The sequence below is a fragment of the Electrophorus electricus genome, chromosome 19 (assembly GCF_013358815.1).
Source record: "Electrophorus electricus isolate fEleEle1 chromosome 19, fEleEle1.pri, whole genome shotgun sequence".
Lineage (NCBI taxonomy): Eukaryota > Metazoa > Chordata > Actinopteri > Gymnotiformes > Gymnotidae > Electrophorus > Electrophorus electricus.
In genome coordinates this window covers 11,822,951-11,835,181 of record NC_049553.1, presented here as the reverse complement: position 1 = coordinate 11,835,181, position 12,231 = coordinate 11,822,951, and the positions used below count along the sequence as shown (strand labels likewise).

Here is a 12,231-nt window from a genome sequence, read left to right as displayed (position 1 = left end):
AGTAGCCTACAATAACAAGTAGTGATAACTATAATTTTTCAGAACACAACAATGTCATTATTGTTACACAGTGAAAAGGTAATAGGCTACTTCCTAGTGCTTGAAAACTAGTGGCAAAGGGGAACGCTCCTGGACAAGGGGCGTGGCATAAGAAAGGGGGCGTAGTATCATAAGGGGGCGTGGTATGTCCTTGCAAAGGGGCATGCTCGCAGTGTCCGCAGCGTGACCACATTATGGGAACCATATTATAACGGACGGTGCAGACTTTTATGTCTTATACTAGTCACTTGGCCGAAATCAATTCACTCCATTCGAGTCTGTGTAAGGTTGTATGTGCTCATAGGATAATGCAGTTTTAAAGTTATGGCTTGTTACATGGACGTCAAAGGTAAAATAGACTACTTCATTTGAATTAGGAGTTATAGGAGGCCTTCAAAACTTGAGAACAAATGTAAAATTCCATCGTCCCAAGCGACAAGAAACGCTGGTGGCGATGCGTCCAGAATAATTGTAGCGGCTGCCAGCTGTGAACCGTTTAAGTGTCAGTCATGCCCACGTTCATCCAGTTGATGGTCATGGTATACCTTGGCTTGTTAGCACTGTATGTCTCTTTCTCATTAGTGAAACGGCGGCAGAGTTTTCATTGTGCAGTAAGCTATCATTTTTCTCTTGTGCTCTGATTTCTGGTCTCTCTCTCTCTCTCTGCATCCCTCCCCCTGTCTCTGATGTTTTGCAAGTCTCCATACAGGTCTAATTCAGAAAAAAATATTAGTTAGGTATAATTTGAATCCTTGGAGACCAGCGTGTGTGGTCACTCAAGTCATCAGAGAAGCCATGAAGGAAAGGGAGACCTAATTGTGTGGTTACATCTTGGATAAACCCATGGATCTCACCCTACACTGGCCCCATGCTCTCAGAAAGGTCAAAGACCTCATCTTGGAATCTGGGACTACTATAGTAAATTCTAGTATAGACCAGTTGTAGAGCATAGACTAAGATAAATGATGCTTTTTTTTGTTACTTCTTTGTGTTTTTCACACCTTTAATACATTTTTCACATCCAGATTAGGTGTGGGACGACATTAGCCAGTGTACAGCAACATTAATATGGTATGCAGGTTGATTTAAGTCAGTATTTGAGACATTAATATTTTACTGAATTTAAGGGCTACTAAAACCATTTCTAGGATCAAGCCGCTTTAATAGAGCTGCCACTTAGTGCCTTTGGCCATTAAGTGTAATATTTAGATTAAATATATCAGTTTTCTCACAACTGCTAGTATGCATTTAGATCATGGTACTTAAAATACAAACAGACACTTTTCATTCTCATATTTATTCTAGTTAATTATTACTCATTACAGCTACATTTTCACTTTAGGTCCTTCTTTTAAAAGACAAGTCTGACTTTTATCAAATCAAATTCATGTTTTTAATTCTCTATCTTGGTTTTCCCTGTGATGCCTGCGTCCAGTGCTGTAGTCCTCCAGGGGCCCTGCGTGAGCATTCATGGCTGAGGTGTGTAACGCAGGTACCTCTTCCCTGATGGAAGCTCTTTAGTGTACACCCCAGCAGGGAACAGGCTTCTGGCTTCATCTTCGGGTATGGCAGGAGGAACCATAACACAGTCCCCAGGCTTTTTGAAGAATAAAAATAGGTTGTCTTGTGTTTCTGAGTGGTGACATATATTTAAAATGGGTTGGTTGTGTGTATGCTGGTGAGAGCATGCTAATCACCCCCCATGTTTCATGTGTGGTAAACCACATTGCTTTGACAGAGGCAACAATGGAGCTCTGTAGAGCTGTGCCTTATCACACAGACTGTGTAGTGCTTCATTAACTGAATTGTTCCCCTTACCTTCCAGTTTACGGGCGTTGCTACCCGTTTATGTGCCGTTAACTGCAATGAATCGATCACTCTTAGGATCTCGTCAAAGTTCCTCCCTGTTGTGGCAGGGTAGAGGAGTGAGAGCTTTAACTTCTTGTCAGGACTGATCACAAACACCTTAAACAACAGGACAGGAAAATTAACCTGCAGTAAGCAGAGTTTGGGGGCTGTTTCAGAAAACACAGGGAGACTTCTGGGTCATACTCACGCAGCGGGCGGTAAGCGGCATGCCAGACTGGTCCTTCTCCTCGGGATCCAGCATGCCCAGCTCCACAGCCAGCTCCCGCCTATCATCGGCTATGATGGGAAACGGGATCTCGGACACTGTCTCGTCATTGTTGTAGGCCAGGATATCCTAAAAAAACATTAGCAATTAGCCTCCTTGCTGAGTGCTGGCAGACTTACTAACATGGCTAACAAAGAATGAGAAATGAAAGGAGGAAATTAATTGGAATTAATTATTGACAGACAGCTACCAGAGCCAGTTAGCATCATGCCAGTTAGGCACAGCCTGGCCTTTGGAGGGTCACTATATAACAGCTCACCATGTTCCATGGACCAGCAGTCCTGACTTGCCTAACTAATTATCAGGTTAAACAACAAGCCTTTCATGAACTGATTGAAGCGAACATAGGTGTGTTTCTGTGTTATGCAACTGAGATCATGCTGGCTGCTATCTTTTTCAATGGACATAAGAAAATCTGGTTGGACTGACTCTGTAGACTCTGTGTAACTATAGAAGCGGTATGGTGTTGCCTAGCAAACCTTGCTCCAGCTATAATGCTCCTCGAGGCTATCGATGGAGAGAGCGATCATCTTCACATTACGCTTGGTAAACTCTGGGCTTAATTCAGCTGCTTGGCCTAGCTCCGTGGTACACACCGGGGTGTAGTCTCTGGGATGTGAGAACAGGATGCCCCAACTGTGTGAAAGACAGAGTAACAACGAGTTAACAGCAAATACAACAGGCATTCTGCAAAGGTGAATTCATCATTTAGGAATCTAACTTTGGGCTCATTCAGTTGAGTTATACAATGCTGGGTTAAATTTGGCTGAACATATTTGTCAGAATGAAAAGTATTTGAAGTAATTTTAGGGTTGTTTGCCTAGATTCTTACTAGGAATGTACATTTTATTCAACATGCACTGGCTTTCTCAAGAGAAAGTCGCACATTAAGTTCAATCAATTTAGAACTAGTTTTTGCAACAGAGATTCCAGCTTCTCTGCGTTTACTGATGGTCTCAGATCCTGTCAGATCCTGTGGGGTTAGTGATGGTCTCGATGGCCAAACTGGCATAAATGATGAACAAACCAACATGTCAACAAAAATGTTCATGAAGAAGTGAAAGGCTTCCTTCACGTCCCTATGATGGTGAAAACTGATTCAATCTTATGGTCCCTATGATTTGTTTCAAAATACAATTTCCTGTATTTGCCCAATATACAATATATTGTTTTATTGGTTTTGCTTCCTGTGAAATACTGTATTGGGACATAATATAAAAACTATGTAGTGGATGCTTGGTTTATCTACACAACAACATAGTGCCTAGGCTGGAGTTTATCTACACTGAAAGTCATACAATGAAACAATCACTGGAAAAAAATTACAGCCCTTTTTCTCCATGACAATGAATTCTCATATATATACTAAGACTTTTCTAAATAAAATGTTAGCTCAGACATCTATGTTAATCGCATCATATGCAAAATATTTTTCATGATTTGTAGCTCTGGCACCCAACGTTGCTTTTCAAATGTCAAATTTCAGTAGATCTAGTACATTTCTGTCTAGACTGGATCACTCAGTGTTTATAATAAGCTTTGGAACGAACATAGGTCACACCGACTGGCCAGCCAAAAAACAAAATTATTCACTGAGCTGAAGCAGTAGTCTGTACACAACTATACACAAACTGCATTCATCATCATAATTCTGTGAGGTTAGAAGTTTTTTAGCCTGTCCTTGAAAGAAAAGCAGTACTTCCTCCCTGACACCATGACCTAGATTATCAGGAACTATAACACTGCAGAAAGAAATTAAAAAAAAAAAAAAGCTCTCTTCAAAGAACAGGAGAGTCGTTGCATACACAACATTGTCTTATAACAGGTTTGACAGTTCAGTTAGCCAGTAGTGAGTGATAGACGCATATGAACAGAGGGAAAGCAAGCAGTGTTTACTAGTTTGTTTGTTGTTTTTGGATACTGGTTATTTGATCGACTAATACTAAATTTGCATTAGGGTAAAACTATTATCTGCATCGGGAAGTGAGACAGGCATATTGCATACATGCCTCATGATAAGATGTTAATAAATGCTACCTGAATGATATTTAAATTACATCACGAGAGAGCACCTAGCCTATAAAAACAAGAACAGCACCAAGGACATTTCATACCAACTGTTAAAAATGATCTTTGTGTGTGTGTGTGTGTGTTGTTAGGTTACGAAACACAGATAATATAAATGGCTACTCACGAATCTCCCAGGAAGTCATAGAGTTTGAGTTTTCCGATGGTGGTGTCGGCTTCAAAATTAGGGAACGCATCTCCGAGTAAGAGCCCGGGCATGCTCTCTGCTTGGTCTTGCAGCGCGCGAGCGCAACACAGCTTCTCCTCGCGCACGCTGTATGCTATGTAAAGCGCGACTGTAGACGCGAGCAGCGGCAAGCGAGCGTGGTCATAGCACGCCCCTCATTCTACACCGCGCGCCGGTCTTCACGCTTTGATCCAGTCGAAGAGGTTTGAACGAAGCCATGTTTTGCTGTATTTCTCAAACAGATACAGCAGGGCGATGCGGGATGTCGTACAGCACAGGTGTAACAATATCCGACACACAAGCCGGATTTTATTGACTGTTCAGTCTCCCCAGGTGTCACGCTTATTAAAATGTTTTAAAATCAATTGTGTGTAAGGGTTGATTTGATCACCAGTGATATTTAGGCCCACAACGCTTGCTTACGTATTGAATCAATATTCAAACTTCCGTTATAGTTTAAAGTTACTCATAAGTCTTTATTTTATTGATAAATTTAACTTCACTTGTTATTTTTACAATATGATAAAGTTTACTTTCATAATAGCTGGGATCCATAGTTATATAAAATATAGTCGCATCTATTTCGTTGTTATTTTGTTAATTTACACATAAGGCATGAGCTACATTTTCAAACAATGTAAATCATGTAAGAGTCATATAAAATATTGCCAGATGTGTTAATATTTTCAGTCGGTTACTTTTTAATATCGTTCAGCAATCAACATACACGTAATTGCCATAATTACGGAAGGTCTGAAAATACGAACATATGTTACGAAAGGCTTTTAATAGGCCTATCGTTCAATACTGAACTCAAAGTCAAACAAGCTCGGCCCAGTTACAGTTAATAATTTTGACAGTAGCCTACAATAACAAGTAGTGATAACTATAATTTTTCAGAACACAACAATGTCATTATTGTTACACAGTGAAAAGGTAATAGGCTACTTCCTAGTGCTTGAAAACTAGTGGCAAAGGGGAACGCTCCTGGACAAGGGGCGTGGCATAAGAAATGGGGCGTAGTATCATAAGGGGGCGTGGTATGTCCTTGCAAAGGGGCATGCTCGCAGTGTCCGCAGCGTGACCACATTATGGGAACCATATTATAACGGACGGTGCAGACTTTTATGTCTTATACTAGTCACTTGGTCGAAATCAATTCACTCCATTCGAGTCTGTGTAAGGTTGTATGTGCTCATAGGATAATGCAGTTTTAAAGTTATGGCTTGTTACATGGACGTCAAAGGTAAAATAGACTACTTCATTTGAATTAGGAGTTATAGGAGGCCTTCAAAACTTGAGAACAAATGTAAAATTCCATCGTCCCAAGCGACAAGAAACGCTGGTGGCGATGCGTCCAGAATAATTGTAGCGGCTGCCAGCTGTGAACCGTTTAAGTGTCAGTCATGCCCACGTTCATCCAGTTGATGGTCATGGTATACCTTGGCTTGTTAGCACTGTATGTCTCTTTCTCATTAGTGAAACGGCGGCAGAGTTTTCATTGTGCAGTAAGCTATCATTTTTCTCTTGTGCTCTGATTTCTGGTCTCTCTCTCTCTCTCTGCATCCCTCCCCCTGTCTCTGATGTTTTGCAAGTCTCCATACAGGTCTAATTCAGAAAAAAATATTAGTTAGGTATAATTTGAATCCTTGGAGACCAGCGTGTGTGGTCACTCAAGTCATCAGAGAAGCCATGAAGGAAAGGGAGACCTAATTGTGTGGTTACATCTTGGATAAACCCATGGATCTCACCCTACACTGGCCCCATGCTCTCAGAAAGGTCAAAGACCTCATCTTGGAATCTGGGACTACTATAGTAAATTCTAGTATAGACCAGTTGTAGAGCATAGACTAAGATAAATGATGCTTTTTTTGTTACTTCTTTGTGTTTTTCACACCTTTAATACATTTTTCACATCCAGATTAGGTGTGGGACGACATTAGCCAGTGTACAGCAACATTAATATGGTATGCAGGTTGATTTAAGTCAGTATTTGAGACATTAATATTTTACTGAATTTAAGGGCTACTAAAACCATTTCTAGGATCAAGCCGCTTTAATAGAGCTGCCACTTAGTGCCTTTGGCCATTAAGTGTAATATTTAGATTAAATATATCAGTTTTCTCACAACTGCTAGTATGCATTTAGATCATGGCACTTAAAATACAAACAGACACTTTTCATTCTCATATTTATTCTAGTTAATTATTACTCATTACAGCTACATTTTCACTTTAGGTCCTTCTTTTAAAAGACAAGTCTGACTTTTATCAAATCAAATTCATGTTTTTAATTCTCTATCTTGGTTTTCCCTGTGATGCCTGCGTCCAGTGCTGTAGTCCTCCAGGGGCCCTGCGTGAGCATTCATGGCTGAGGTGTGTAACGCAGGTACCTCTTCCCTGATGGAAGCTCTTTAGTGTACACCCCAGCAGGGAACAGGCTTCTGGCTTCATCTTCGGGTATGGCAGGAGGAACCATAACACAGTCCCCAGGCTTTTTTGAAGAATAAAAATAGGTTGTCTTGTGTTTCTGAGTGGTGACATATATTTAAAATGGGTTGGTTGTGTGTATGCTGGTGAGAGCATGCTAATCACCCCCCATGTTTCATGTGTGGTAAACCACATTGCTTTGACAGAGGCAACAATGGAGCTCTGTAGAGCTGTGCCTTATCACACAGACTGTGTAGTGCTTCATTAACTGAATTGTTCCCCTTACCTTCCAGTTTACGGGCGTTGCTACCCGTTTATGTGCCGTTAACTGCAATGAATCGATCACTCTTAGGATCTCGTCAAAGTTCCTCCCTGTTGTGGCAGGGTAGAGGAGTGAGAGCTTTAACTTCTTGTCAGGACTGATCACAAACACCTTAAACAACAGGACAGGAAAATTAACCTGCAGTAAGCAGAGTTTGGGGGCTGTTTCAGAAAACACAGGGAGACTTCTGGGTCATACTCACGCAGCGGGCGGTAAGCGGCATGCCAGACTGGTCCTTCTCCTCGGGATCCAGCATGCCCAGCTCCACAGCCAGCTCCCGCCTATCATCGGCTATGATGGGAAACGGGATCTCGGACACTGTCTCGTCATTGTTGTAGGCCAGGATATCCTAAAAAAACATTAGCAATTAGCCTCCTTGCTGAGTGCTGGCAGACTTACTAACATGGCTAACAAAGAATGAGAAATGAAAGGAGGAAATTAATTGGAATTAATTATTGACAGACAGCTACCAGAGCCAGTTAGCATCATGCCAGTTAGGCACAGCCTGGCCTTTGGAGGGTCACTATATAACAGCTCACCATGTTCCATGGACCAGCAGTCCTGACTTGCCTAACTAATTATCAGGTTAAACAACAAGCCTTTCATGAACTGATTGAAGCGAACATAGGTGTGTTTCTGTGTTATGCAACTGAGATCATGCTGGCTGCTATCTTTTTCAATGGACATAAGAAAATCTGGTTGGACTGACTCTGTAGACTCTGTGTAACTATAGAAGCGGTATGGTGTTGCCTAGCAAACCTTGCTCCAGCTATAATGCTCCTCGAGGCTATCGATGGAGAGAGCGATCATCTTCACATTACGCTTGGTAAACTCTGGGCTTAATTCAGCTGCTTGGCCTAGCTCCGTGGTACACACCGGGGTGTAGTCTCTGGGATGTGAGAACAGGATGCCCCAACTGTGTGAAAGACAGAGTAACAACGAGTTAACAGCAAATACAACAGGCATTCTGCAAAGGTGAATTCATCATTTAGGAATCTAACTTTGGGCTCATTCAGTTGAGTTATACAATGCTGGGTTAAATTTGGCTGAACATATTTGTCAGAATGAAAAGTATTTGAAGTAATTTTAGGGTTGTTTGCCTAGATTCTTACTAGGAATGTACATTTTATTCAACATGCACTGGCTTTCTCAAGAGAAAGTCGCACATTAAGTTCAATCAATTTAGAACTAGTTTTTGCAACAGAGATTCCAGCTTCTCTGCGTTTACTGATGGTCTCAGATCCTGTCAGATCCTGTGGGGTTAGTGATGGTCTCGATGGCCAAACTGGCATAAATGATGAACAAACCAACATGTCAACAAAAATGTTCATGAAGAAGTGAAAGGCTTCCTTCACGTCCCTATGATGGTGAAAACTGATTCAATCTTATGGTCCCTATGATTTGTTTCAAAATACAATTTCCTGTATTTGCCCAATATACAATATATTGTTTTATTGGTTTTGCTTCCTGTGAAATACTGTATTGGGACATAATATAAAAACTATGTAGTGGATGCTTGGTTTATCTACACAACAACATAGTGCCTAGGCTGGAGTTTATCTACACTGAAAGTCATACAATGAAACAATCACTGGAAAAAAATTACAGCCCTTTTTCTCCATGACAATGAATTCTCATATATATACTAAGACTTTTCTAAATAAAATGTTAGCTCAGACATCTATGTTAATCGCATCATATGCAAAATATTTTTCATGATTTGTAGCTCTGGCACCCAACGTTGCTTTTCAAATGTCAAATTTCAGTAGATCTAGTACATTTCTGTCTAGACTGGATCACTCAGTGTTTATAATAAGCTTTGGAACGAACATAGGTCACACCGACTGGCCAGCCAAAAAACAAAATTATTCACTGAGCTGAAGCAGTAGTCTGTACACAACTATACACAAACTGCATTCATCATCATAATTCTGTGAGGTTAGAAGTTTTTTAGCCTGTCCTTGAAAGAAAAGCAGTACTTCCTCCCTGACACCATGACCTAGATTATCAGGAACTATAACACTGCAGAAAAGAAATTAAAAAAAAAAAAAAGCTCTCTTCAAAGAACAGGAGAGTCGTTGCATACACAACATTGTCTTATAACAGGTTTGACAGTTCAGTTAGCCAGTAGTGAGTGATAGACGCATATGAACAGAGGGAAAGCAAGCAGTGTTTACTAGTTTGTTTGTTGTTTTTGGATACTGGTTATTTGATCGACTAATACTAAATTTGCATTAGGGTAAAACTATTATCTGCATCGGGAAGTGAGACAGGCATATTGCATACATGCCTCATGATAAGATGTTAATAAATGCTACCTGAATGATATTTAAATTACATCACGAGAGAGCACCTAGCCTATAAAAACAAGAACAGCACCAAGGACATTTCATACCAACTGTTAAAAATGATCTTTGTGTGTGTGTGTGTGTGTTGTTAGGTTACGAAACACAGATAATATAAATGGCTACTCACGAATCTCCCAGGAAGTCATAGAGTTTGAGTTTTCCGATGGTGGTGTCGGCTTCAAAATTAGGGAACGCATCTCCGAGTAAGAGCCCGGGCATGCTCTCTGCTTGGTCTTGCAGCGCGCGAGCGCAACACAGCTTCTCCTCGCGCACGCTGTATGCTATGTAAAGCGCGACTGTAGACGCGAGCAGCGGCAAGCGAGCGTGGTCATAGCACGCCCCTCATTCTACACCGCGCGCCGGTCTTCACGCTTTGATCCAGTCGAAGAGGTTTGAACGAAGCCATGTTTTGCTGTATTTCTCAAACAGATACAGCAGGGCGATGCGGGATGTCGTACAGCACAGGTGTAACAATATCCGACACACAAGCCGGATTTTATTGACTGTTCAGTCTCCCCAGGTGTCACGCTTATTAAAATGTTTTAAAATCAATTGTGTGTAAGGGTTGATTTGATCACCAGTGATATTTAGGCCCACAACGCTTGCTTACGTATTGAATCAATATTCAAACTTCCGTTATAGTTTAAAGTTACTCATAAGTCTTTATTTTATTGATAAATTTAACTTCACTTGTTATTTTTACAATATGATAAAGTTTACTTTCATAATAGCTGGGATCCATAGTTATATAAAATATAGTCGCATCTATTTCGTTGTTATTTTGTTAATTTACACATAAGGCATGAGCTACATTTTCAAACAATGTAAATCATGTAAGAGTCATATAAAATATTGCCAGATGTGTTAATATTTTCAGTCGGTTACTTTTTAATATCGTTCAGCAATCAACATACACGTAATTGCCATAATTACGGAAGGTCTGAAAATACGAACATATGTTACGAAAGGCTTTTAATAGGCCTATCGTTCAATACTGAACTCAAAGTCAAACAAGCTCGGCCCAGTTACAGTTAATAATTTTGACAGTAGCCTACAATAACAAGTAGTGATAACTATAATTTTTCAGAACACAACAATGTCATTATTGTTACACAGTGAAAAGGTAATAGGCTACTTCCTAGTGCTTGAAAACTAGTGGCAAAGGGGAACGCTCCTGGACAAGGGGCGTGGCATAAGAAATGGGCGTAGTATCATAAGGGGGCGTGGTATGTCCTTGCAAAGGGGCATGCTCGCAGTGTCCGCAGCGTGACCACATTATGGGAACCATATTATAACGGACGGTGCAGACTTTTATGTCTTATACTAGTCACTTGGTCGAAATCAATTCACTCCATTCGAGTCTGTGTAAGGTTGTATGTGCTCATAGGATAATGCAGTTTTAAAGTTATGGCTTGTTACATGGACGTCAAAGGTAAAATAGACTACTTCATTTGAATTAGGAGTTATAGGAGGCCTTCAAAACTTGAGAACAAATGTAAAATTCCATCGTCCCAAGCGACAAGAAACGCTGGTGGCGATGCGTCCAGAATAATTGTAGCGGCTGCCAGCTGTGAACCGTTTAAGTGTCAGTCATGCCCACGTTCATCCAGTTGATGGTCATGGTATACCTTGGCTTGTTAGCACTGTGTGTCTCTTTCTCATTAGTGAAACGGCGGCAGTTTTCATTGTGCAGTAAGCTATCATTTTTCTCTTGTGCTCTGATTTCTGGTCTCTCTCTCTCTCTCTCTGCATCCCTTCCCCTGTCTCTGATGTTTTGCAAGTCTCCATACAGGTCTAATTCAGAAAAAAATATTAGTTAGGTATAATTTGAATCCTTGGAGTGCCTGGATGTGTAGACCAGCGTGTGTGGTCACTCAAGTCATCAGAGAAGCCATGAAGGAAAGGGAGAACTAATTGTGTGGTTACATCTTGGATAAACCCATGGATCTCACCCTACACTGGCCCCATGTTCTCAGAAAGGTCAAAGACCTCATCTTGGAATCTGGGACTACTATAGTAAATTCTAGTATAGACCAGTTGTAGAGCATAGACTAAGATAAATGATGCTTTTTTTGTTACTTCTTTGTGTTTTTCACACCTTTAATACATTTTTCACATCCAGATTAGGTGTGGGACGACATTAGCCAGTGTACAGCAACATTAATATGGCATGCAGGTTGATTTAAGTCAGTATTTGAGACATTAATATTTTACTGAATTTAAGGGCTACTAAAACCATTTCTAGGATCAAGCCGCTTTAATAGAGCTGCCACTTAGTGCCTTTGGCCATTAAGTGTAATATTTAGATTAAATATATCAGTTTTCTCACAACTGCTAGTATGCATTTAGATCATGGCACTTAAAATACAAACAGACACTTTTCATTCTCATATTTATTCTAGTTAATTATTACTCTTTACTGCTACATTTTAACTTTAGGTCCTTTTTTTAAAAGACAACAAGTCTGACTTTTATCAAATCAACTTCATGTTTTTAATTCTCTATCTTTATGTGGTCCTGGACACGTTAACCCTTTGTTGAGAGACCTGTTTGCCCTGGGTCTCACATCTGTTACATAAATTAACAAGAGGCCAGGTGGATCAGATGTCTGCTTTATTCTGTTTCAAGTGGAACAAGCAGACAGCCATGGGTTGCCTAGTAACCTAATAATCTGTTGAGCTAACACCATACCTGCTAGTCATCCT

The 12,231-nt window shown here is 40.5% G+C and overlaps 2 protein-coding genes across 2 annotated transcripts; both read right to left on the bottom strand.

The window, feature by feature from the left end:
• Positions 1 to 1,320: 1,320 nt before the first annotated feature.
• On the bottom strand, positions 1,321 to 4,573 carry LOC118240098 (peroxiredoxin-6-like). The gene is made up of 5 exons (XM_035519870.1): positions 4,368 to 4,573; positions 2,653 to 2,809; positions 2,096 to 2,242; positions 1,858 to 2,004; positions 1,321 to 1,636 (listed from the first exon to the last, which is right to left on the bottom strand). The coding sequence occupies exons 1-5, from the start codon at positions 4,457 to 4,459 to the stop codon at positions 1,508 to 1,510; spliced, it is 672 nt and encodes a 223-aa protein (XP_035375763.1). The 5' UTR covers positions 4,460 to 4,573; the 3' UTR covers positions 1,321 to 1,507.
• Positions 4,574 to 6,604: 2,031 nt separating this feature from the next.
• Positions 6,605 to 9,859, bottom strand: LOC113569559 (peroxiredoxin-6-like). The gene is made up of 5 exons (XM_035519841.1): positions 9,654 to 9,859; positions 7,938 to 8,094; positions 7,381 to 7,527; positions 7,143 to 7,289; positions 6,605 to 6,920 (listed from the first exon to the last, which is right to left on the bottom strand). The coding sequence occupies exons 1-5, from the start codon at positions 9,743 to 9,745 to the stop codon at positions 6,792 to 6,794; spliced, it is 672 nt and encodes a 223-aa protein (XP_035375734.1). The 5' UTR covers positions 9,746 to 9,859; the 3' UTR covers positions 6,605 to 6,791.
• Between the last annotated feature and the right edge of the window lie 2,372 nt (positions 9,860 to 12,231).